A 27,244-nucleotide genomic window follows, 5' to 3' on the forward strand; every position below is an offset into this window, starting at 1 on the left:
TTTATTTTAAATAAAGCCTTGTTTTTATTGCACTCATATAAAACAACTTCACGGTATTTAAAACAGACAAGGACATTCACAGGCTATGGGAACCCAAACGTCTGGCTTTTTGGCCTCCCCAGGGTCCACACTGCTTCTGGGTCAGAGGTTTAACACACATGGGAGGAACCCACAAACAACATGCTTACTTTGGGGGTCTTCACAGTAGTGCTGGGCCCTATTCATAGTCCTGCTCAGAGAATGCTGGTGATACTGACAAGGGTCTGGGCAGGCATCAGGTCAGAAGAGCACTGTGGTGTGGTGGTACAGGCCGCCCTGGGGTGTCTGGGTTGGTCTGAATGCTGAGAAGGCAGGCTGGGCCTGATGCTCATCCCAGAATATGTTACCAGGACAGCTGTGCTTGGGTGTAGTAGACACAGAACGGCAAGAGAAGAAGGCGTGGGTCTTGCCTGGTCAGCTGGTATAACCCACTGCTCTCAGGAACACATGAGATGGGGATCCTGCTTGAGCCTGACTGACGGGGGAAGGGAGGAGCTGGCTCTAAATCCAGGGGCAACACAGAGCAGAGAGAATGCTGGGGACGTCACTTCCAGAGACACGGGCTGCTGTCCTGAGACACACCCGCGAGGCCCTCTGGCAGCTACCTACTGAGGTGGAAGCCTGTCATTTCTGGTCCTTTTTCTTCCTGCCCAGGGGCTGCCGTCTCCTCTGTTTGAGCTTCTCCTTTCGGGCTGCAGCAGTTGTGAAGGTGATGCACTGGGCATCGAGGATGTCCAGCAGCTTGCCCATGGCCACAGGAATGCCCTCCTGCTTCAGCTCAGCCTGGAGTTCAGCCAGCTCGAGAGGCTGGTATGTCAGCACCTTCCTGTACAGGGCAGGCGTGGAGCAGATGTAGCGTCTCACTGCCTCCTCTGTGTCTGCGGCCCGGAGAGCAGCCTGTGATGCACTGACCCCCTCCTCGTCGTCCTTGTCTTCACCTGCAGACTCCAAGGCAGCTCCAAACCCACAGGAGGAACTGAAAAGAACAGAGGATGATCTGGGCACCCTCTCTCTATGGCCCTAAGACCCGGAGCCCCTTTGAGGGAAAGAGTTTCAGGGCTCTGCTGAGCCTCGCATGTGACAGGATCCTGACGGTGTCCCACAGGTCTGTGGTTTCAGGATTCCTGGCTGAGATCCCCTCTTAGCCGGAAAGCTCTAGCATAAAAGGAAGTTTCAGAGTTTCAAAGGCCTGTAGGGACTCAAGGAGTGAACCTTTAAACCGTGTGGGCTTCCTGCAGAGGCCCTGAAATCAAAGGGATTTTGGACACTGCCCATTAAGTGTCCCCAATGCCCTCTCACACCCACTGTTCAGAGGACACATGTATGACCATTACCTGTGAGAGCTGAAGGAGTTGTCACTGCCATCCACAGAGGTGGCCACAGACTCCTGGGAGGCTGGGAGCAGGGCGTCCCCAACAGGGCCTACAGGAGGCTCCCCGGCTGGCAACCTGCTTGGGTGGGAAACACTTTCACTGCGCTGTTTCTCTCGATGCCGAGGGTTCTTGCTCTTAGTGGGACCCTTGGTTCTTGGAGCCCCCAGACCTGCAGTGGCTTTGATCTGGGTGTAGCCTCCTGACCTTGAAGGCTTGTAGGTCTCAGCAGTAGACGCCTGGCTACCAGGTACCTCCAGGCTGCAAGGTAGCTGGGAAGACTGGATTTCATGCTCTGAGTCTGACTCCAGCGTCTGGTGAGTGTACTGGAAAATCTCCTTCAGTTTTAGAACCATCTGGCGTTTGGGCAGAGCACGGACTCCAAACCTGCATGGAAACAGGTGGACTTTAGGGTCCAATGGTGCAGCCATTTCTGCAGAGCAAGGCATTACTCCATTGGACAGAAACCTTACAGCCTGACTTCCAGGAGTGTTCATGCCAGCTGAGCTTGCTCTAAAGGACATCCACGCTAGACAGTCCCAGAGTGTTCTCAGCAGTGGTGGAAGCAGCCACTTCACCAGGCACCATGCTTAAGAGCAGTATTTTTCACATTATTTTAGAAAACGAAGTCTCCTTACTTGGATGGCATGGCTAGGGCCCACGCCTACCAGTATGGACCATGGAGACCTATTTCCTAGGATAACCCTCAGGTGTTAGTTTCTTGAGCTCAGATCTGGTGGGAGAGAAGAAAGGCCCAGCACCCACCCACTCAAGCAACCATGCCCTCTGCAGAGCGGCCTGCAGGACCTTCCTCCCAGGCTCAGGGCCAGCTCATCTCCCAGACCTGAAGGGATGCTGTGTCATTCTACTTCCTGGGCCTGGTTACTCACAGGAGACCACGGAAGCGGAAGCCTGGAGGAACACTACCAACCTGTCCAGCTCCTTCTTCAGCACTGGGGTCTCCATGATTGAATACCTTGGCATTGGAGTTATAGGCACTTTGGGGGGCAAGTTCTTTTTCCGATTAGCACCTTCTGGATAAAACACGAGAAGCACAGGTATTAGCGTGACAGGCATGGATTTGCTACCACTTCTTGCCCTGAAAGTGTCACATGGGAAATGACAGACCCCAATCGACACCATGCCCCAGGACAGCATTAATGGCACCATCACCATTTGGAGCTGTATCTTCCCATTGGGAGGGGCACATAGCAATTGTGAGAAAGCATGCCATGTCCGCAACACTAATGTCTGGGAGCAGGCTCTGGGCCTCTTCGAACAACAGCCCAGCACACGCTCTAACCACTGGGAAAGAGCAGCCTGCCGAGCAGTGACGGCAACAGATGACCGGCAGCACCGACAGCTCCCACACTTAGACATCAGAACCTCCTGGTTCAACAAGGAAAAGACCGTGCAGGCTGCTGCGATGGCTCAGTGAGTGGACAGTGGCGCCCACCCCGAGCCTGACGACCTGAGTTCATCCCAGATGCCACACTGAAAGGAGAGGACTAACACCGGGTCGTCTCCTGACCTCTGCATGCACGTGCACACACACAGTACAACATAATTATAAATAAACAAATATTGGGGCAAGCGACTCTCCAAAGAAGATACACAAACATCCACTAAATACATAAAAGATGCCCAGCATCACGAGCCATCAGTACAATTGCACTTAGCAGCCCCTAGGAAGGAAGCATGGACAGTGCTGGCGGGGACAGGGAGAGCTGGAGCACCCACCTCACACATGTCTTGGTAGGGAAATACAATGAAGCAGCATCTTGGGGAAAAATGTGTGGCAGTTCCTCAAAATGCTAACCACAGCTACCCTGTGATCCAGCAGTCCTGGACCTAACTACCAGAAATGAAATTATGTCTGCACAAAGCAGGATTACTCTAACAACTCAAATGTCCACTAATGGTGGATGGATACGGTATTCAGATGCAATAAATGAAGCGCAGCAGAATCTTGAAAAACTTGTGCTAAGAAGCCAGTTATGAAAGACCATACATTGTACTAATCCCCTTAAAAATGCCTTCGGGGGTGGGGTAGGTGAGAGGTAGCTCAGCAGCTAAGAGCACTCGCTGTTTCTCCAGCGGACACAGGTTCAATTCCCAGTACCCACACGGCAGCTCACAACTATCTGTAACTCCAGTTCCAGGGGATCTGATACCTTCACGCCAATGAACATAAAATAAAATTAAATAATCAAAAATTAAAGATAAAAATGCTTTGGGGGAACAGCACAGACACTGAAAGAAACAATTAATAAATGGGACCTTCTGAAGCTGAAAAGCTTCTATAAAGCAAAGGACACAGTCAACAAGACAAAACGACAGCCTACAGAATGGGAAAAGATCTTCACTAACCCCATATCAGACAGAGGTCTGAACTCCAAAATATACAAAGAACTCAAGAAATTGGACACCAAAAGATCACATAATCCAATTTAAAAATGGAGTGCAGACCTAAACAAAGAACTCTCAACAGAGGAATCTAAAATGGATGAAAGACACTTAAGAAATGTTCAACATCCTAAGTCATCAGAAAAATGCAAATCAAAACAACTCTGAGATTTCATATTACACCTGTAAGAATGGCCAAGGTCAAAAACACTGATGACAACTTATGCTGGAGAGGTTGTGGGGAAAAGGGAATACTTCTTTACATTGCTGGTGGGAATGCAAGCTGGTACAGCCCCTTTGGATTGTGGTGTGATGATTTCTCAGAAAATTAGAAAACAACTTTCCTCAAGAGCCAGTAATATCACTTTTGGGTATAATCCAAAGGATGCTCAATCATACCACAAGGACATGTGCTCAACTATGTTCATAGCAGCTTTGTTTGTCATAGCCAGAACCTGGAAACAACCTAAATGCCCCTCGACCGAAGAATGGATAAGGAAAAGGTGGTTCATTTACACAATGGAGTACTACACAGCAGAAAAAATAACGACATCTTGAATTTTGCAGGAAAATGGATGGAGCTAGAAAACATTATTTTGAGTGAGGTAACCCAGACACAGAAAGACAATTATCACATGTACTCACTCATAGGTGGTTTTTAAACCTAAAGCAAAGAAAGCCAGCCTACAAACCACAATCCCAGAGAACTTAGACAACAATGTGGACACTAAGAGAGACTTGCATAGATCTAATCTACATGGGAAGTAGAAAGTAGAAAAAGACAAGATCTCCTGAGTAAACTGGAAGCATGGGGACCTTGGGGGAAGATTGAAGGGGGGAGGGGAGAGGCAGGGAGGAGAGCAGAGAAAAATGTAGAGCTCAATAAATATCAGTAAAAAATGTAAAAAAAAAAAAAAAAAAAAAAAAGAATATCTTCTACATTGCAAAAAAATGCTTTGGGGGATGAGGCAGTGGTATTGCATGTTTTTAATCCCAGCACTCAGAAGGCAGAGACAGGAAGATAGATCTCTGTGAGTTTGAGATCATCCTGGTCTACAGAACGAGTTCCAGGACAACTAAAACTACAAGAGACCCTGTCTTGAAAGACCATAAAATAAAAAATTTAAAAAAAATTAATGGAGATGATAGGTGGTGCAAAACTGAGAAGTTTAGGTAAAAGTATTGCTTCAGCTCCCAAGACAGCTTGGGACAAACAATAGAACTCAACCTGCTCACGAGCTGAGACAGGACTGAATTTAAGGGACCCCTGCCCGCTACCACTGAGCTGTAGCCTTAACCCATTACTGAACTTTTTAGGGAACCACACCTTGCTCAATCGCCTCTGGCTGCTGGTCCTGGAAGTGAGCTCCCAGGAGATACGGGCAGGCTTAGGAAATGCTGACTTGCTGACTGTGAAGTCTATCCTAGGGAGCAGCCACTTCTCCTACTCTGTGGGAGAGTCTGGGAATCAAAGGAGAGGTCTTGCCCAGATGAGCACTGCTAGCCCAGCTTTCCTCCCCAGACTTCCACGCCTCCATGAGTGTAAAGAGGAAAGGACAAGCTCTCTCAGGCCTCACAGCCACTCACTTGGTGTCTCCGGACTGTCTGGCTTCAGAGCTCCGGCACTCAGCATGCGGGCCACCGGCGAGGCCTCTGGAGAGTGCTGCTCTTCCTCATCCCAGTCGTCCCACAGAGCTGGGCTCAGGAAACGCAGTTGGCTGCTCCCTGGAGAGGCAGCCTGTGAAGACTGCTCTTGAGACTCTCTCAGGGCACCAGAGCTTCCTCGAACGGGGGTGCTGCCCAGGAGTTCTGGGGAGTGGCAGTTATCACCATGCAGCTCCTCCTGGGACTGATGGTTGGGACTGCTTGTGGTCAGGGGGCCAGTCCGCTCCAGATTCAAGTGGTCAATTGGAATGGGTGAGAGAGGCTCATCATGCCAACAGTAGTCACCCATGGGAACTGGGGGGTCACCATCTAGCACAGGGCTGCTGTTTCCTTGATGGGAAGCCACCTCCTGCTCATCGTCACTGTCCCCAACTTCCACCACTTCATCAGCTGTGGCCTGGTTTGGCAGGCATGGCCTCGGTGATGAGTGTTTCTGGGGCCACTTGGTAAGATCAGGGGCAGGACATGATGGCTGTAAAGAAGGCTTGTGGCACCTGGAGTATGGATGGGAAGGGCTTCTGCAGCCCTGCCGCCCACTCTCAGGAGTTCCCTGAGTAACAGGCAGTTTATAGGGCACAATCACGGAGAGCTTCTGCGCTGCTTCCTGCACAGGCCTGCGGTCTACAGAAGGCCTGGGGGTGTGCTGAGCAGTCTCATCTGGCGGGCTCCTGGTCTTAAGGCTTAGGATTTGGGTCTGTGATGAGCGATCACGACTCCTGCAGGCCCCCGGAGTGGCAGGGACCAGCCAGGAGGTATCTGTGGAGCTGCCCTCGTCCAGGCTGTTCTTCTGACTGCAGAACAGCCAGGGGATGTCTCTGCTTCCCAGAGCAGACTGAGTCTCCCGCAGTCCCTCCTCTTCCCTGCAGAGCCCGGCTTCTCTCTTTGGTGGGCTTTGGGAATGTTCTTGATCTTCATCGACATCGATGACTGAAAACAGTTCAGAGGACTTGGGGCTAACGTCTAGAACTCTCCTTCCTCCTGGGGACTCCTTAGAAATTAACTCTGTCTTGGTGTGCTCTAGTTCCAGCTCCTCGTCCGAATCCAGTAAAAGGATAACCTCATCCTCATTCTTCACATGACACGGAGGATCCTTGGTCCTGGGACTCAAGGGATCAGGGGCTGACTGGGTCAAGTCAATGGGAGGAGACTTTGCCGGGGAAATCAGGATGCCCCTATTTCTGCGTCCCAACATGGAGCTACCCCGTTTACCCTTCTGGTGGCCCGGTTCTCCTAGTAGTGTGAGAATGGTACTGTCCCTTCTCTGCTTAGCTGGTGTAACTGGAGACAGTGAGCTTGGGGATGACGCCTTGGAAATGCTACTGCGTGGCTGGGGCACCGACGGGGATAAATTGCTTGTGGGATATGAGTGAAGCCGTGACCGGCTGGGACTTCCACCCACAGGAGACTGTGACAGGAGGAAGCAGGGGGAACGGGCCACCTCTGCCTGCCTCTCCCTAGCACTGCCACTCGGCTCTTCGTGACCAGCGGTCATTCTGGACAGCTCAGATGGGTCTCTCTGAGTTGGTGCAAAGGGTTGTTTGTCATCACGGGCCTTGGTTGGGAGCAAAGGTGAGCACTCTTCAGTCCTCACCTGCTGGCTCTCAGAAGGGCTACAGGAGCTAGGCTGGCCAGCTGCCTCCTTTAGTGCTTTCCCTGCCCAGGCCGAGCACTGGTCCTGGGGTAGAAGGGAATCTCTTTCCTTTTCCCAGTTGATTGGCCCAGATGACTCCATCTGTCCCGTCTGCCTGCTACTCTGAGCACCTGCCAGGGAAGGCTCAGAACCTGGACTGTCCTCTCCAAGCCGGATTCTGTCCTCATCTGTGTCTGCCGTGCTTCCCGCCTGGAGCAGCTTTCTCTGAGTGGCTGCGAATTCATAAATTTCTTCCATTTCTGCCTCATTCACTTTTTCTCCATCTTCTTCACAGAGCTCAGGCTTCACCAAAATCTCTGCTTCCTCCTCCTCATCTGCCCACACTGACTTCAAGAGTTCTTGGAAATTCTCAGCTCTGCTTTTACAATTCTCATTTTCCTTCTCTTCCTGTTGCTTTCCCTCCAAGTCTGCCATGACAGGCACTTGTTCACACAGGTGAACAAGGTCACTCACACCAAACCTGCAAGAGGAGACGCTGTATTATCACCGCTCTGTACAGAGGCACCTTGTTGGCACCTGGACTGGTAGCCGGAGCAGCTCTCATGAGGAGGTACCAGGATGTTTCTCTTGTGGCCTTTCTCCTTGTGCAGGAACACATGTGGTCACTTGGTTATAGCTCTAAATAGCACCTATGGTGCCTTAACTCCACTGGTGACAAAGTGGAGGAGTGTCAGGCTGAGCTGGTGATCACAGGAGCTGCTATGGCTACAAAATCAGGCAGCACTGAGAGTCACTCAAGACCCAAACACAGCAGACAGAACTGTTGGCAGGCCAGCTGACCGCCTATCAGAAGCCTCCGAAAACCAGTCAGCGCATCTCAGACTCCATCGCTGAGCTGTTGTTCCTTTTCCAAAAGGCACCCAGGGATTCACACAGCCTGGGAGGGGTGAGGCTTTACCCAGAGGTTTTCAGCTCTGTTAGAAGGAAGGATGTCTGCCTGATGCTGGGAAACTCTTATGGGGGACAATCAAGGAGCTGCATGCTATGTGTGTTTTGTGTGTGTCTAAGGGTGCTGAGGCCAGAGCCTGCCATCCACCATGCCAAGTATCATTTCCCCTGCAAGCGTCCACTCTAACCAACCATCATGTACTGCTCAGGATTGTGGCTGGGGCAAACTTGGGATTAAAAGATATGATGAAATTTTTATAGGCTCAGCCCTGGTCTTTTGACAACCCTGCCATGCATGAGCTGTCAGTCTCCCAATTCATGTCACCAACTCTAAAGGCTGTGGAGTGTGTGCAAAGTACAATCCCAACCTGAGGGCCAGGGCACGCAGTTCATGGGCCAGGCTGAGAGGCATGTCAGTGTCTGCCATGTAGAGATAGTTCAGAAATGCCAGGGCAGCCTCAGAGCTCACATCATTCAGCAGGATGCGCTGGGTCAGATCCCCGTCCTCCACAGCACAGAAGCCTTCAGCGTTTACCTGCAGGCAGGGGAACACAGAGCTTTATTATAGCCTGGAGTGACAGCCTGAGATCCTGGGGGTGGGGGGCAGTCTTATGTATTTTCTTACCAGATTCTATAGTCTGGACCTTTGTTTCCAAAATCATATGGGGATGGATGTCTAAGCAACACTTTAGTTTCCCCTTGACAGATGTATCATGTACTCTGGGCATGTCTGACTTGGGCCTGTGGGTTGCATGAGTCCCAGGATAAAGATGAATATGGCCCAATGCATTTGCAGACAGTAATATCATACTGCAGTACTAAAGGTTGGACACTCCTGTGTCTAGAACTTTCTGACGAAGAGTGAGTGGTCTTCTGAATTCCTATGCGGGGGCTCAAGCTCATAATCTCAGCATTTGGGAGACTAAGGCAAAGGGTCCCAAGTTCCAACAGAGAGAGAGAGAGACAGACAGACAGACAGACAGACAGACAGACAGACAGACAGACAGACAGACAGACTGGGAGATTCACAACGATGCAAATACTAGTAAAGGAAGGAGGAAAACCTTCTTTCTGAAAAAAAAAAAAAAGGAGGGAGAGGAAGCAGGCTGCCAGCACCCTGTGTACTTACATGTTGAATAAGAAGTGGGCATCGGGCATAGAGAACGAACTTGTGGGCATAAAACACCTCTCCACTGTCAATCTGGAACTGGACATCACTCAGGTGTGGATTATTGACCATTGTCCCAAAGTCAGACACCAGCAACCCAAGGGAGCAGAGCTGGAACAGGAGGAAAAGAGAGCTGTTAAGTGAGCTCACACACTGAGAGGTGTGTCAGGGAAAACCAAGGGCCTGGCCATGCTTTCCTCTCCAGGATGTGCACATGAGGTATGAGGCTCTACCTCTAGGCTACATTAAGGACCTCATCTAACCAGAATGGCAAATGCTAGTTTCTTTCTCAGGTTCTCTATTATGGTGTGTTCCCTGACCTATGATAGGAGGAACAGTGATAGACAGACATCTTCACAGCTCATAAGCACGTACACACCAAGATACCTGGTTCTCAGAGTAGCCTGACATAAAGAACCAGAACCCTGAGCCCAATCTGTTCTGGTGCCCAATACTTCCTAGCTACATGCAGGGACATCACCAAGGTGGTCCTCTGCATAAGAAGGTCCTATGACCGTGGCAGTGACGCACACCTTTGAGCACAGCACTCGGGAGGCAGAGGTAGGTGGGTCTCTATGAGTCTGAGGCCAGCCTGGTCTACAGAGTGAGTTCCAGGACAGGCTCCAAAGCTATAAGAAACCCTGTCTCAAAAAAATAAATAAATAAAATTTAAAAAATTTAGAAAAGAAAAAAGGTCCTGATGAAATACCCATCTTCCAATGCCATTCATTACCAACAAAATTATACTGGATTGTTAGTTGGAGTCCACCTCATAATTTATACAGAAGAGGCACAGTGAGTTTTTAATGAATGAAGGAAATCACTAAAAACCAAACATACAGAACAGATGCCTGAATGAGGCAGTCACTTAGGGAGCCAATGATCTCTGGACTCCTCAACAAAGCTGGCTCTGAGAACTGACTGCTGAGGACACCCACAGTGTCCAAGCAGAGGAGGCCTGGGACTCAGCCCCACCAAGGGTTGTCAAGGTATGTTATTTGGGAACTAGACCACAGAGCCAGGGCTGAACTGACAGGTTAACTTGCAACATAGAAGTCTTTATACTTACGGAGGCGTGGTCACTCCTCTGAAGGGTCTTCTTAGATGGCAGGACAAACCCAGTCAGTGGAAGACTGTTGGGTTCCAAGTCCAACCCTGAGAGACAGATTTACAGATTAAAGGAATGTCACCTCCCAAGCAGGCAGTGTCAGTCCGAGGCTTGGCGGGACACATTATTTGCGGACATCTTCACTTGAAGTAACCCTCCCCCAATTATTTCTACCCATCTCCCTGACAGAGAAGTAGAAGGATTGTAAAACAGACAAGACTGGCCCAAGCAGCTCCATCTTTGGCTGGAGTTTAGGAAAGATGGTGAGACTCACAACTGCTCTGCACCCCACCCACATCCGAGGGCAGACACTGAGCTGAGACGAGCAGAACCTCGCAGCACCCCACCCAGCGTCTCACCTGTGGGTGCTCCCAGACTGCTGGACCACGGGCTGGTGCTCATCCCCTCCTCTGCCAAGTCCACAAGATCCTGAAGAGCTTGGTGCTCTCTCTGACTGGAGGACAGCAGCTGGCTCTTGGGGCTGGGGCTTATGGGAGGGCTGCTGTGGGAAGCAGGGGGCCTTTGGGTACTTGGCTCTCGCTGCTTAGGCAGCTCCAGTGACACCTCACGTTCCTGAAGGAAGTTGAAAGTGACTGGTTATTGTCACCGACACGTTCTTCTGCAGCCACCCTACACATGCACAGCTATACCTAAAGTTGCAGATAGGACAGGGCCCTCAAGGAAGACCAGTCACAGCCAGTCACAGCCAGGAACCTGCAGTGTTGGCAGCTTCTGTCATGGCTCAGGTCTACCTGGTGCCTCCAAGTGTACAGAAGAAGGGTAGGCAGAAACTGGCAGCCCACTTCATGTCCTTTACATGGCCAAGGCTGGACCAACGCAGGACCACCTTCAGCAGAACCGTCTCAAGTATGTGTTCAGGACCTAGGTTCCAAGGCTCTGTCTCAGAGTTAGTACCTGGACATGAGTGGACCTGGACTTCACGTTTTAAACAAGCTTTCTAGCAATGTTTTAAATGTAGGGAACCAAAGTCCTTTTTTTTTTGACAGAAGCGCTGCCGAGCTGCTACTGAGAGACATGAGGCATAGACAATGCTCTGCTGCTTCCTCCCCATTCTATCTACTGGACTCTCCTCATCCAGCCCCAGTATCTGGCTGCATTTCTAGACTATCCGCCTCTCTCCAAAGCCCACCCATGGTGTTATGAGGAGCAGGCTCACCTTGGGAGGCCGTGGGGTCAGCACTGGAGGGAGCAGGCCTGCTGTATAGAAAGACTCCTCAGTCCAGGCCCCTGTGAGGGTACTGCACTCCCACAGAAAATTCCGCTTTCCTGCAGGCAGCTGCAGACGCCAGCCTGCATGCCCCAATTCTTCCTTTAAAATCTTGCTGGCAGGAAGTGGTGGGGTACAGGCTAGTTCCACTTCCTCTGAAAGGAGCTGGGCAACGCGATCCTCAATCTGTCTACTTGTGGTCTCAAAGTCCTGAGTTAACAACTGTGGGGGACATACTGGGGGCTTCTTCCTGCGACTTTTCTTCTCTAGAGAGAAACAGAAGCAGCTCGGTCAGAAGTGGCTCTGACCGTTCATCCCAGCAGCTGCCATAACTCTCACCCAGCAACCGGGCACCAAGCTCTCCCCAGGCCTCTTCCCCAGCCACATGTACCTGCTCCTAGCCGTATCTTCTGAGAAAAAGCATTTTCCAGTCTGAGTGGGGGCACAACTGGACACTGCTCCATCTCAGAACGAGACAGAGCCATGGCCACCAGCAGATCTTCAGATGGAGCCTCGGGCATATTGGCCTTCCGCCTCTTCTGTGGCTCCTTCTTGACGGTGGCTCCTTTCCGTTTCAAACCTCCAACATGGTTGCTGAAGTTAAAAGATAACCACAGACAAAGGTCAGGGAGTGCCTCTGATTCTGGGCCTCTTCAATCTTACAGGAAACAAAAGATGGATATGTCTGCCCCATTGCAATGAGCCAACAATTGTTTGGGCTTTCACTGTGCTGATTTTATTTGTTGTGAGCTCATTCGGTCCTAACCTAGAAATTTAGCACACTCCATACACTGGAGGGCCCAGGCTCTTTCTTGACCATCAATGGTACCCGAACACCTAGATGTAGCTAAACCCTTGTGGTCTATAGATCCAAGTAGGCTCTCTGTAGTGAACAAGTTCTGCCCACTGAAACTTCAGATGCTCCCAGGACAGTCCTGGTTGGACGGATCCTGTCCCTCCTTCAGGAGAACGACAGCAGCACCTTTATCCAAGGCCAAACGACAAGGCCTCCAGACTCTGCTGCCATGAAGCAGCTGCCCTAAGAGCTGACCCCTCTCTATCTTGCAGAAGGCTTGTGTGAAGGCTTCTTTGGCTGGAAAGAAAAACCTACTGTCTGAGTGAGCCCCAGCAACTGGGAAAGGAGGAGGTGTGCTAGGGAGCAGCTCTTGGAGAGCCTGTCCTGCTGCTGGCGACATAACTCAGGCTTTTGCAAAAGCTCATCTGACACAGGGCAAGTCAGAGATTCTTAGGTGTGGTCTTGGAAGACGTAAGCAATTCCTAACTCAGCTAACCACAGGCAAGATAGAGGGCACGAGCCAGCTGCCAAGAAGTAGGCATGAAGAGCAGCCCTGATTCTGTCTGTACCTGTACAGGGCTCGGGCTTGGGGAAATCAAGGAAGGAGTGAGGAAGGCAAGAACCAGCATGGTTCTCTAACCATGAAATGCTGACTATTCCAAAGTCCAAATACGTTGGCTTGATCTCAGCACAGGAACAATCAAAGCCCCCTTAGGGAAGGTCCAAAGTCCCCTGAGGATGTTCAATTCTCATAACTTTCTATTCACCAGCCTTCTAGAAGGACCCATGTACATCTAGTTTCACTATTTGGTGGTATTTTAAAAGCATGTATGTTTCATCTGTGATACAAGCAATAGATTAGATTCTAAGGCCTCAAGTCTTTCTGCCCTACAGTGCTAGTATGGATATACTAAATGTATGTAGACTCCCTGGCTTGGAGAACCCCCTCTGCCCACTGTGATCTCAGCTGTGGCCCAGCCCAGCAGCTGATAACCTATGTGCATGCTAGTGACTAGGATAAAGAGCTTCCCACAAAAGTCTGTAAAGTTAGGGGTCAACTTAGATGTACTCAGCTCAGGAACAGGGGACAGAGCTGATCCTCTGCTGCTTGCATCCCTGGCATCTGCATGCTGAGGACAGCTTCCCAGCTGCTAGGGGAGTCTCCTATCTTAATACATAAGCATCAATTCGTGCAATTCAAAAAATACATTTCTAGGGGAAAGACTGGAGTGAATATAAACAAAAACCATTCTATTGGATTCTCACAGAATAACAGATAGTCTTGAGGTTCTGCCTAGTCAACTCTGGACAGGGCTGAACAGTCTGATTAACAGTATGAAAATGCAGCTACACTAAGACAGAAACATGCTGTACAACCAAAACAGGGAAGTAAAGCAAATACCAAACTCTTATAAGCTCTGGAGTGGTCACTGTAGGATTATGGGGCTGGCAACACTGGAGAAAGGATCAAGAGAGCAGTAGCAATTCTTTGCATGGGTGATTCCACATGCATGCAAAATCCTTGTGCTCCTTAATCCTTTTTTGACCATGCTCAATTTCCTGAATTGTTTCATTCCAGATTCCAAAAGAGAGCTGGTTCTCCCTAACACTGTAAGCAGCTTCTCAGGGAAAGTCTAACTGGAGTGAAAAGACCATTATTTGGCTCCTTCATCTGTCTTACCTGGGTACTGGAGGGCTGCTGCCCCCCTCAGGCTGAGCGGTCTGTAGCCTCACAGCCTGGAGCAGGAGCTGGGGACCCACCTCCATCTTCACTGCACACTGCTTCAAGTGACTCATTCGGCTCTTGGAGGTGAGGAATGGTTTACCACATATTGGACAATCAGGGATCTGAGGTGGAGCAGGTCTCAGAGCCTTTTCTGCCTCATCAAGGCATCTGCAGGAAGTCAGTAAATACAAAACAACCTCTCAAGTAACATGGACTACAGCTTCATCTACATCATTGTTCCCCAGAGCTGGTGCTGCATGTCTCCTGGAAGTCAGCCTCAGACATGAGCTTTAGATATGTATGAGCAAAGGTGCCTGAAGAAACTGAGGACTTACCTTACAATCCAACAATTTCTTTCTCTCTCTCTCTCTGTCTCTCTCTGTCTCTCTCTGTCTCTCTCTGTCTCTCTCTCTCTCTTTCTCTCTTTATTTATTTATTAAAGATTTGTCTCTTCCCCACCATCGCCTCCCATTTCCCCCCCTCCCCCAACCAAGTCCCCCTCCCTCATCAGCCCAAAGAGCAATCAGGGTTCCCTGCCCTGTGGGAAGTCCAAGGACCACCCACCTCCATCCAGGTCTAGTAAGGTGAGCATCCAAACTGCCTAGGCTCCCACAAAGCCAGTACGTGCAGTAGGATCAAGCTGGAAGCAACCTAGATGCCCTTCAATGGAAGAATGAATGAAGAAAGTATGGAATATATACATATTAGAGTACTACTCAGCAGTAAAAAACAATGACTTCTTGAATTTTGCATGCAAATGGATGGAAATAGAAAACACTATCCTGAGTGAGGTAAGCCAGACCCAAAAAGAGGAACATGGGATGTACTCACTCATATTTGGTTTCTAGCCATAAATAAAGGACATTGAGCCTATAATTCGTGATCCTAGAGAAGCTAAATAAGAAGGAGAACCCAAAGAAAAACATATAGGCATCCTCCTGAATATTAACCTTCATCAAGTGGTGAAAGGAGACAGAGACAGAGACCCACATTGGAGCACCGGACAGAAATCTCAAGGTCCAAATCAGGAACAGAAGGAGAGAGAGCACGAGCAAGGAACTCAGGACCGTGAGGGGTGCACCCACACTCTGAGACAATGGGGATGTTCTATCGGGAACTCACCAAGGCCAGCTGGCCTGGGTCTGAAAAAGCCTGGGATAAAACCGGACTCGCTGAACATAGCGGACAATGAGGACTACTGAGAACTCAAGAACAATGGCAATGGGTTTTTGATCCTACAATCTAACAATTTCACTCTCAAGTAAAAGTCCCAAGGAAATGAAAACAAGTATTCAAACAAATCCATGAACTGTGTGTTCACAGCAGCGCTCCTGTAAAAGCTACAAGGTGGAAACCCACGGGTCTGGCATGGATGAAGTAACTGTGTTCTGTCCACACCATGGCTCACTGTTCAGCCATAGACAGAGTGGTACTGGAGGGCGACACTCTGACACAGAGATGAGCTCTGCAAACATGGCTAAGTGCAGGATGGACATAGGACAGACACTGTGGGTTCCACACACGAGTGCACAGCAAGTAGCTGTTAGAAGAATGAGGGAGGGGGCAGCACAGTGACTTCCAAGGGGGAGGACGCTCCCTTTGGAGGTGATGAAGTAACCCAAAACAGACGGAGGCGACATGTGCACAGAAGTCAAGGACTTGTGCCCTTCAAGTGGATGAAAGACAGCATGGGGCTTGTATCTCAGCGGGTGCTTAGGAAGAGGGGTACATCAATGAAACTGAGGTGCTGTTCTCATGAAAGGTGTCAACACTCCCAAAGATGCTATCAGGTGTCCTGGAGTTGGGACAGCCCTGCTGCTCCTACCTGTTCACATGCTGCTCCCTCCGGGTCACATTCATCGCAGAGAGGTTTTTCTGACACATCTGGCAGAAGAACAACCCCTTCTCCTCCAAGCTGTCATGATGTGAAGATGCTTCCTCCTTTCTGAACTCCTGCTGTAAGGCCAGGGCCATAGCAGCATCGCTGTCTGTGGCATGGAGCCTTGCCTTAGACTCTGTGGAGTGGGTAAGCATCCAGATCCATGAGAACAGACAGGCACCGTGACCTTTACCCCTCTGTCTTATTTACAGCTCGAGTATCATGGGCACTAGGCAAATACAAGAAACTAAAACCTAGAACCACTCTGCACGCCTGTTTAGAGGTGCAGCCTAGGGAGAGTGGGCACTGGGCGGGGGACTCTTGGAACAGCTCTTTCCTACTTCAGCATGCATGCAGATTACCTGAAGCTTGTTAAAATGCATGCTTTGGCATCACGTAGCTGCCAAAGGAGAAAGATACCAAGAACCTTTGCTGGTAAATCATAGCCTCATGGCGATACACAGATTAATAGAATGGGTTAATTTAAGATATAAGAGATAGCTAGAAAGATGCCTGAGTTGTTGGCCAAAGAGTGTTGTAACAAACATAGTTTTTGTGTGATTATTCAGTCTGGGAGGCCAGGAACGACACAGCAGTCTCTGCTTACATGCGGTATCTCACAGATGAGCTCTGCCAGGTCATGACCATTACTTCAGTTTACCACTCCTGCCACAAGTTCAAAAACAGCACAGCTTCATTTTGGTGCCTTATTTCTTTTGTGGCATTGGAGATGAAGCCCAGGACTTCACATATGATAAACTGTACCACTGAAGTACAGCCCACACACAGCTCCTCTTTTTCCTAAACAGAGGGATGGTGTATATTACTTCCTGCCACCACATGCCAAAAGGACTGAAGACTCAACAAGATGTCCAATCTTTGCAGGCTGAGAATCCTTTGGGCTCTCAAAGTCAAGACAGCAAATACAGCACCCAGAGACCCCATTGTTGTTAGCTATGGATCCTCCAGTAGTGTTTCTAGCTGCTCCTTTACTTTAGAGCGAGCACACAAGCATGTGCACATGTGTGTATGTTTATGTGCGTATGTGTACATGTGTGTGGGCCACAGTTGATATTGGTCACTTGATCACTCTTAACTTAGTGCAGCAGGATGTTTCCTATACCTGGGCTCATCAGTTCAGCTAGTCTAGCTGTCCAGTCGGCCCCAGTGACATCCTGTATCGGTCTCCCAAGGCCTGGGATTTCAGGGGCCCATATGTGCTCAGCTATGCTGTGGGTGCTGAGGATCCGACTCTGGCCCTCATGCTGATGTGGTAGGCACTCTATCCAGTGAGCCTTTTACCTAAACCTTCTGTATACTCAGCAGAGAGGACAGCCATGCTGCTTAGAGGATCACCTGACAGTATGAGCCTCTAGGAACAGAGTTCACAGCCCCTTTGAAAAGTGGAGGCCAGGCTGTTTAACCCCGAGCTGGTCAGACCTCTGACTCACTCACAGTATACCTAAAATACAAGGGACGGGGAAGTGACGAAATGATGGCATAAACAAATAATCAAGCAAACCCAAATGTGGCAAATTATGAGCCAATTAATTAGTCTAGACTTTCAAAAGTTAATGTAAAAAAAAGTTGGGAACTATTCTACAATCTAAGCTAAAAAGATTTTATTCAGAGCTGGGTATGACACTTGAGCCTATAATACTAATACTGGAGATGGGGTTAGAGGTATAAGGATTAACCCTGAGTTCAAGGCCAGCTTGGTTTACATAGTGAATTCTAGAGCTACATAGGAAAATCTTGTCTGAATCCCACCCCAAAAAACTATTGGAGCTAAAGCAATACACAGCATGTGAACTTCGTTCAGGAAAAAAACAAGCTACAAAAGATAGCTTGGACAACTAGGGAACTGTTATGAATTTAGGTATAATGATGGTATTGTATCTAAGAGTGGCGTGTCAACGATGTCACGCCACCACAGACATCACTGCTAAGTATAGAGAAATACGTACGGCAGCAGCATCTGCAACCGTTCTGGGTCTAGTCTGCTGCCCAATTCCAGAACCATGAATGAAGCTAATTAAGATGAGAAAAACGACCTGGGCAGTGGTGGCACACGCCTTTAATCCTAGCACTAGGGAGACAGAGGCAGGCGGATCTCTGTGAGTTCGAGGCCAGCCTGGTCTACATAGTGAGTTCCAGGACAGCCAGGACTTATACAGAGAAACCCTGTCTCAAGAGACCAAAAAACTGATGTGAAAAAACAAAAAGTATGTCTGTGGCTAAATGTTACAACTGTTAAATCTAGGTAGAGTGCATAAAACTACCTTTTCTTTCGCTACCTTTCTCAACCTAGGGGTCGTGACCCCTTGGGGTTGCAGATTATATATTTACATTACAATTTGTAACAGTAGTAAAATTAATTATAAAATAGAAATAAAATAATTTTATGGTTGAGGTCAACACAACATGAGGAACTGTATTAAAGGGTCACAATGCTAGGAAGGTTGAGTATTGGCATAAAGGAACATTTCTTTAGGTTTTTGTTATTTGGTTTTGATTTTTTTTTTCTTTCTTCTTTTTTTTTTTTTTTGGTTTTTTGAGATAGGGTTTCTATGTGAAAGTACTGGCTGGCCTGGAATTCACAGAGATCCACCTGCCTCTTGAGTGCTGAGATTAAAGGCGTGAATCACCAACATGGGGCTTTGTTTTGAGTGTTTGTGTGTGTGTATGTGTGTGTGTCACACGCACATCTGGAGGCCAGAGCCAACGTTAGATGTCTTCTATTGCTCTCTACCTTTCCAGGGATCCTGTCTATCTCTCCAGTGTTAGGGAATAGTGTGCACCACCACACCCAGCCATAGATGCTGGGGATTTGAATTTAAGTCCTTGTGTTTACATTTTACACACTCAGCCATTTCCTCAGCCCCTACTGTGGTTAAAAAAAAAGAATTAAAAAAAACCTTTCTGTAAAAGAATAATTTCATAATAAAAGGAGGGGAATGAGAAGGGAGGAAGGAAAAGAGGGAGTGAGACCATGTAAGAAACTAGGAGCTAAAGAGGGTTCAGCGGTGATGGGTGCTTAGTGCTCTTGCAGAGCCAGAGTTTGCCGCCCAGTACCCATGTCAGACAGCTCACAACTGCCTGCAACTCCAGCTCCAGGGAATCCAACATACTCTTCTTCTGTGCTGTAGAGTAATCCTTTTGTGCACTGTGGAGATTTGTCACTCAGAGTGGTTTAATAAAGATGCTGAACAGGATAAGGTTAGGCGGGAGAGCCAACTGAGGATGCTGAGAGGAAGAAGGGTGGAGCTGGGGAGTCACCAGCAGACATAAAGAGAAGCAAGATGGGCGTGCCATACTGGGAAATGGAACCAAGACATGTGGCAAAGCATAGATAAAGAAATACGGGTTAATTTAAATGTAAGAGTTAACTAGTAACAAGCCTCAGCTATCGGCCGAGCATTTGCAATTATTATTAAGTTTCTGAGTGGTTATTGGGGAGCAGCTGCCCGCACGGGAAAACCTCGCCTACACTTCTGATCTCCACAGATACTGCACTCCCGTGTACATCCCCCCACACAGATACATACATACACATAATTAAAAGTAATAGTTTTTACAGGGACATTCGTTCTTTGGCTAGCTCCAGTGAGGGGTGAGATAAACATCAGACAGGGAACCTGTGTACAGAAATGAAGTCAACAGGCTCCTTCTGTCTCCCTTTCTTACAGTCTTGTCTTAGGAAGCAGGACATGCTCACCATACCGTTTTCTGCCACTGTCTCCGCTTGAGGGCTACTCGGGACATTTTCTTCCAGTGTGGTCTTTAGGGAGGAGTCTTCTGAAGCATGCCGCAAGCGCTCAGGGTCTGCTCTCTTGAACTTCTTCATCCGTTGGAGAACCAGCTCCGAGGCTCTGGGTTTGGAGGGACTGGGCACGGCAGTCGTGGTGAAGCAGGACGGAAGGGGCTGGGAGCCGCCATTGGGAGCACTCTCTGGCAGGAGGAAAATATGCACAGCATTTGTCCTTCAGGTCAGACTCAAATCCGAAACGCCTTTACCAGCCAGTTCAGGCTTCACCTGACTCACGGGAGTAAGAGCTGCTCACTCGCCCGCACACTGTGGCAAGAGACCCAGCAGTGGCGGGAGACTGGGTCCAGTGACTGCTGATGAGCTCAGCGGGGGATGCAAATACTCTCAAGCTAGGTGGCGGCAGTGGTGGTTGCACACTCTGAATGTACAAAAACACTAAGCTGTACACTTTAAGAGTAAAATTATGGAATCTGAGTAATACCTCAATAAAGCTCTTATTAAAGAAATACTAATGACAAGTGTTTATCTCTTTCTAATTCTTTAACTTGAGATTCATCTATGGCCTTCCGTGGGGATTCAGGAACCCCCGAAGCTACGAGCCAATTTCGCACGTATGTAGGTGCAAATCATATGGCGCTTTCACCAGCTGCACAAAGGGAGTACGAGTGCCCAGAGAACTGGGCAGCTTTCCGCGGGCCTTCAGCGGGCTCCAGTGGCTCAGACTTTACCATCACTGCTGAAAGACTCTGCACCTACGCTAGAAAAATGTTTTTGAGGACACAGAGAAGGTGAGGGAATCAGAAACAGAAATCAGAAGCCTGAAGAACACATCACACGGGCGAGGCTGGTTTCATTTCTGTGTGAAGAGGGTAGTTATAGCAAGCACACAGCTGAGGATGCCAAGGGTGACAGGGCAGGGAACCTGAAGCTGTAGTGCACCCTCTGAAAGCCTCCTCAGCTAACCAAATTGGCTGACCCATGCCAACCCACCTACCTTAGAATTAATTCACAAAAATACAAAAAGCACCATTATTTTTAGGCTGACATGACTACTGTCAACTTCATAAACATCTACGGCAAATGGAGCACAGAGCTCCTAAACATACAGAAAACTCACAAAGGGACACACAAACTGTGGTCCCAGGGCTGGCCTTGTTTTATACTGTCACAAGGCCGCACCCGTCCACATCCACATCATCAATAGCTGGTCTCACACTACAGCAGCCATTAAGAACAGCTGGCCTCTATGCCTAGGGGAGATCAGTCTAGGAATCCCTATGGAATTCCAGCACTCAGGTCACAGAGACAGGAAGATCTCTGTGAGTTCAAGGCCAGCCTGGTCTACAGAGCTAATTCTAAGGCGGGCCAGAGCTGTTACACAGAGAAATCCTGTCTCGAAAAACAAAAACAAAAAAAACATACAGACAAAAATAAAGTTCACTATCTGCATTTAACCTGTGTATACCTAGTATGCTTTAATTCAGCTACAGATTAATATAACACCCACTACACAGTAATGCTGCACAAATAGTCGTTACACTCTATTGCTAGGGAATAAAGACAAACAAAAAAGAGAGCGAGAAGAAAAAAAGACATTAAGCACAGCCTATTTCTTTCCTCAAATGTTGACCATGTGATAGAGGGTGAACCCATAGACGAAGAGAGCCAACTGCAGTTGCTGCACAAACTATATGATCTGTAAAAACAAAGTATTTATTCTCTGACTTTTTGTTTTGTTTGAGATAGGATCTCTTTACATAGCCATGGCTGTCCCAGAACTCAGTATGTAGACCAGGCTGGCCTCACTCAGGCCCTGCCTCCTGAATGCTGGGATTAGAGATATACACCACCTGGCCTTTTACAGCAAGTTTTCTGACCCTCGGTTTACAGGAGCACACATCATGTGGTTCGCTCTCCAGAACCAGATCTGGCAGTGGGTCCCAGTGGCCCTGCTGGTTACCTGTCTGAATGCTCTGTGCTTTCTCACACAACACAGGCTGTGGGGCAGAAGCAAGGACATCGCCCTTTCCATGCACAGGGAGAGCTGGGTCTCCTTCTTGGGATTTGGGTACCCCTTGCTTTTTAGTCCTAGAGGCCTGGCTGCCTGATCGAGGTTTCTTCTCTGAAGGGCCTTGAAGGCTTTTGCTCCTGGCGGCAGCTTGACTGGTTTCTTTCAGTGTGCCTCTCTTCTGAGAGCTACCGGCGGCCTTCGGCTTCTTCCTTTCTCCAGACACTTCTTTGGTTGCATTTTTTCTCACCCTTTGGAAAAAGCTGGCACAGAGTTCTTTGAAATCATCATCTGACTCATCCATCGTTCCACCCGCTTTGAGGTTTTCAGGTTTGTCTTTAGGGGAGTGAAGAGCGATCTGGAAACATGTCCACAGAGGAGACACGCATGAACAAGCCTGCTTCGGTCTTACCACACTAGGGCTCCTCTTCTCTCTGATTTACTTGGAGACTTTGCACAACTGCTCTCCTCTCCATAATGACTTAAATATCGTTCTTCAATTTGAACCCATAGTTAAACATGTTTTAAAAATTCCCTGTTAATGTTCACAAGGGAGAGAGTATGCTGCTGTCCAGCTGCTGCCTCTGAGACAGAACACATGGGAACCGATCCTCCACGATCTCCATGGTGATAAAAGGTATGGGTGCATTTAATTTCGTATCTGTGGAAAACCAAAAGCATCTAAGTATAAGTAGACAGCTATTGCTACTTTATGTCATTTCTTCCAGGAAGGTACAAGAGCATGTAGGGTATGGGGAAAATCTCCAAGGCACAGCCTGGATAGAAGTCCCACAGTATGACCAGCACAGAGCACATCACACACACACACACACACACACACACACACACACACACACACACACACACGAATGCACACCTAGAATCCTGCCAATACAAAATCTCAAGGCAGGAAAAAAAATGTGTATCTTGAGAGTATGTTTTTTATTGAAATTTGGAGAAAAACATAAAGGCCAGCTGCCACTAAATAAATGTCCCCCAATTACAGGGAGCTCATCTCCCTACAGTGGCCTCAGACCCCAGCTATTGTTTTCTCAGATAATGAGGCTGTCACCAAATGTTGCGAAATGACTGGAATAAAGAGATAAAGGGTGTGTCCTTGTATACCCAGGAGAGCACAAAGGCCACTCTTTTCTGTCCTTAGTCCACAGGGGCTCGCTACACTGCCTGCATGCAAAGGTTGGACCTGTGGGAGTGAGTGTTTCCTGGGGCACACATTGCACTGGGGTTCAGAAATTAAGACTGAATAATCTGGATTTGGGGAGATGGTTCAGTGGGTAAGTGTGCTTCCTGTACAAGCACAGGACGCAAGTTTAACTATCCAGGACCCATGTCAAAAGGCCAGTGCTGGGCAGAGAGTAGTGGATATGGAGACAGGATTGTCAAAACTTGATGGTTAGCCAGCCCACTGGAAAATTCCAAGCTCCAGGTTTCACTGAGCGACCCTGTCTTGAAGGGATAAGGCCGACAGTGATAGAGTGGTGTACCCAACATTCTCATCTGACCTTGGCTGCACACACGACCGCATACATGCATGCATGAGTGTGTACACACATACATACATACATACATACACACACACCCACACACCACCCTAAATAACCCAATGGCAGAAATCTATTCATTCCAAATCTAGTAATGCAATAATCTTCGGGGTTTCCCTTATTCCTTCAATGGGCCTGTCCCCCTCCTCATTCTGTACTGTCACACATGGTTGTCACAGCGACATCTATCTGTCAAGGCTTATAATCACTTGCAGTGCAAAACACGTCTTGATTGCTTGTGTACCAGACACTACACCAAGTGCTGTTTAAATCTTTAACTCATTTAATCCTTACAGCAATCCTATGTAATACAATCTACCGTCATCTTTTCTTTAGATTGAGGAATCAGGCACAAACAAAGCGAGGAACAGTCTTGAAGCGGCAGGGCAGGGATTCTAGGCAGTGCAGTTCAGGTCCTACGATCCTACGTTTTTATTCACTGAATTATCTGTTAATGAAGTTCAACCCCTCAGTTAGATACAGATTTTATTTACTTTATAATCTCCGTGGCTTGTCGGGTACCCAACTATCTGTTGAATTCACAAACTACAAAGAGTTTGATACAGTGGGAGTGAAGAGCAATGGGAGAGGGAAAGGTCTGCTGGAAGAGAGAGCTTAGGCACAAGGGCCCGGGACATCAGGCAAAAGCAAACTTAATTTTATCATGCTAGATATGTATACTTCATACTCCATCAGTGTTGAGGCCCCGCACCTCTGCTGACAACCGGAGTAATAAGACGTCCCTCTCCTCCGGTAGGTACCTGCTCCACCAATATCTACTAAACGACATAACGGACCCCACCAGGTTGCCAGCTTCCAGAGGGCAGAGCACTCCGCCTCCTGGGCGCCCTACCTGACTGCCAGCTCCCTGCAGGCGACGAGGTAATGAATGGATGGGGGGCGGGGCGGAGCCTCCCCGCGTGCCTCCACTGGAGACCCAAGTGAAGGACTGCCTGGGAAAACGCCCTGGCGGTCCTAAAGTCAGACAGACCCTTCGGAGCGCTGAGCTGTCCTGTGGCCACAGCACTGATCCCACCTCCCTCCGGGGCGCTGCCCCTGTCTTCCGAGCACAGCTCCTGCCACTCCGTGGCCGGGGGCGCCGACGGAAGAGACAGACGCCGACCGGGCTCGCACGAGAGGGGAAACCGCGGGAACTGACAGGCCCCACACCCCAGCCGGGTCACTCGCCCGATGCCCGGCTCCTCCTACCTCCCGCGCAGCGGCCGCACCTTCTCAACGGAGAGCCGTCGGACTGCGCCTGCGCGCTGAGGCTTGTGAGCGGAGAAGGACGAGTGCGCAGGCGCAGAACCTGCGCGTGCGCAAGAGTATATGTGTGTGTGTGTGGTGTGGAGTTTGAAGAGCGAGCTAGGGTCCCTTTCTGGTGTTCCTATGCGGCTGCGAGCGTTTCCGGACAGCGTGAGGCGCGGCCAACCGGAGGTGGCGTCTTGCTGGCTGCATGGTGACAGCGCGCGCTGCGTGAATTCTACTAAGTGCTGTGGAGCCTCGGGTTGAGGGTAGTGACTGTCGTGTTTAAAGTGCGGTGGCGGGGCTGGAGGGATGGCTCAACGGTTACGAGGTCTTGAGATCAATTCCCAGCATCCGCATGGTGGCTCGCAACCATCTGTAACTGTGGTCCCATGGGGTCCAGTGCCCTCTTCTGGTATGCAAATGCACATGCAGACAAAACACTCATGCACATAAAGTATGCAAATAGATAGACCTTAAAAAAGAAAAAACAAAATGCGGTGACATCCCCTCATGGGACGCGCAGGTGGAGAAGCGCCAGGTGCAGGCAGAGTGCCTGCTGGTGCAGCGCAGTCTTGAGAAGCCCTGGTGAAGCCATGTGAAGGGTTTCAGCTTCACCCGGAGGTGGAGGTCCTCGCTAGTGGCTGAAGATTGTGAACGGGGTGAAAGAGGCAGCACCTTAAGCGGGGAGTCAGAAAGATGAGCAGTAAAGAGAATGGAGACAGATTATGTGATAGATTTGTCGTGACTGGATGGTTAGAATTCGTAGGTTTCTGAGCTGAGCAGTTTGATCAGATTGTGATTCAGTCACTGAAATCACACAGGAAACATTTGAAGGAGTAGAACTGGAGAGAAGTTATAAAATTGTCTTAGAGATATAATTGAAGAGGCGGGCGGTGGTAGCATACGCCTTTAATCCCAGCACATGGGAGGCAGAGGCAGGCGGATCTCTGTGAGTTCGAGATCTACAGAGCAAGTTCCAAGATAGGCTACAAAGCTACACAGAGAAACCTACCTCGAAAAACGTATTGTAAAATCTTTTTTTTTTAATTTCATTTATTTATTAAAAATTTCCACCTCCTCCCTTTCCAGTCCTAAGAGAAGTCAGGGTGCCCTGCCCCGTGGGAAGTCCAAGACCCTCCCCCTTCCATCCGGGTCTAGGAAAGTGTGCATCCAAACAGATTAGGCTCCCAAAAAGCCAGTATATGTAGTAGAATCAAAACCCAGTGCCATTATCATTGGCTTCAGGATCGCGAGGGGTGCGTCCACCCACGGAGACAGTGGGACTGATCTGATGGGAGCTCAACAAGGCCAGCTGGACTGGGACTGAACGAGCTTGTGATCAGACCAGACTCTCTGAATGTGGTTGACGATGAGGGCTGACTGAGAAGCCAATGATAACCCCCCCCCCCCAGCATGGGTTTCTCTGTGTAACTCTGGCTGTCCTAGAACTCACTCTGTAGACCAAGCTCTCGATCTCAAGAGATCCGCCTGCCTCTGCCTCCCAAGTTCCGGGATTAAAGGCTTGTGCCATCACCACCCGGTGTAAAATTCTTTTCAAATGTGTGCTTCGGTAGCTCTGTATCCACAAGACTGTACTGTCATCACTACTGAACTCTAGAGCGTCCTAGAGTCTCAGATAGCAGTCAGCTCTCATTAGCACTCAGTTTCTAGACACCAATGTCCTCCATTTCCCGCCCACCCCCTTTCTGTTCTAAGTTTGTATTCTTCTGTGTTTATATAAATGGGATTATAAAACATGTGGCCTCTTCTGTATGGCTTGCACGAGTGGATGTTTCATTTATTTTCATGGTTGAGTAATCTGTTGGAGCCTGTACTTCATGTTGCTTATCTGTGTATGGCTATACAGGGTTTTAAAATTTACTATTAGTTTTTATGTTGTGTGTATGGATGTTTTGCCTACATGTATGTCTTCATCTTGTGTATTCCTGGTGCTCAAGGAGGCCAGAAAGGGGGAGTTGGATCCTCTGAAACCAGTTAGGATGGTTGTGAGCTGCCACATAGATTCTGGAAATTGAACGCAGGTCCTCTGGAAGATAGCCAGTGCTCTTAACCACTGAGCCATCTCTCTAACCCCTGTTTTTGCTTTTTGGCTATTATAAATACTGTTATTTGTGGATGTTTTTGTACCCTAGGCTTTGAATTCCTGAGGAACACTGCATTTTATTGTGATATTTGTTTGATGGAGTTAGGGGTGAAACCTGGGGCTTCATACATTCCAAGCACACCCTCTACAGTGAACTACATCCTCAGCCCTAGTTCTGAATGTTGGAATTTATAGAAACCCGCCTGCCTCTGACGCCTGAGTGCTGGGATTACAGGTGTGCTCCATCACACCTATCTAAAACTGTTAGGTTGGGGTTGACTGAAGAGACAGAAATAGTAGAAAAAAGACAGGCCTCTCCAGAAGCAGAGCTGTTCTTTAGTCAGGAGAACAAAAGGGCCACAGTCTCTCTGAGGGAGTAGAGACTAAATGCAGGGGGCTTGGAAATTTATAGGACAGTAAAGGTCAGTTCCCCCCAGTCTGGAAGTGGTGGATATCAGGAGGTTTGGTATATGGAGCCCCTTATCAGAAGCCTCCCTGGGTATTGTCAGTCATCTTTTCTGCCTAAGTTCCTAAGTCCACCCGAGGCTTTTCTGGACCCTGAGGACAGATGAAAAGAGGGGTGCACCTGACTCTGCTGCTGTTTCAGCTGCTGACTGCAGCTCCGCCAT

At 48.8% G+C, this 27,244-nt stretch overlaps 2 protein-coding genes across 2 annotated transcripts; both read right to left on the reverse strand.

Moving 5' to 3' along the window:
- On the reverse strand, window positions 1-22,222 carry Slx4 (SLX4 structure-specific endonuclease subunit). Its single transcript, XM_026780687.1, has 15 exons — window positions 22,209-22,222; window positions 21,654-22,135; window positions 19,648-19,875; window positions 15,871-16,060; window positions 14,001-14,213; window positions 11,915-12,117; window positions 11,473-11,789; window positions 10,655-10,868; window positions 10,257-10,342; window positions 9,149-9,298; window positions 8,388-8,554; window positions 5,403-7,591; window positions 2,341-2,443; window positions 1,374-1,796; window positions 1-1,015 (listed from the first exon to the last, which is right to left on the reverse strand). Exons 1-15 carry the CDS (start codon window positions 22,220-22,222, stop codon window positions 664-666), a joined length of 5,331 nt encoding a protein of 1,776 aa, XP_026636488.1. The 3' UTR covers window positions 1-663.
- LOC113456329 lies at window positions 22,064-27,244 on the reverse strand. The gene is made up of 4 exons (XM_026780688.1): window positions 27,202-27,244; window positions 24,493-24,812; window positions 24,117-24,417; window positions 22,064-22,362 (listed from the first exon to the last, which is right to left on the reverse strand). The coding sequence occupies exons 1-4, from the start codon at window positions 27,242-27,244 to the stop codon at window positions 22,247-22,249; spliced, it is 780 nt and encodes a 259-aa protein (XP_026636489.1). The 3' UTR covers window positions 22,064-22,246.

Source organism: Microtus ochrogaster, chromosome 7, assembly GCF_000317375.1.
Source record: "Microtus ochrogaster isolate Prairie Vole_2 chromosome 7, MicOch1.0, whole genome shotgun sequence".
In the NCBI taxonomy this organism is placed as follows: Eukaryota; Metazoa; Chordata; class Mammalia; order Rodentia; family Cricetidae; genus Microtus; species Microtus ochrogaster.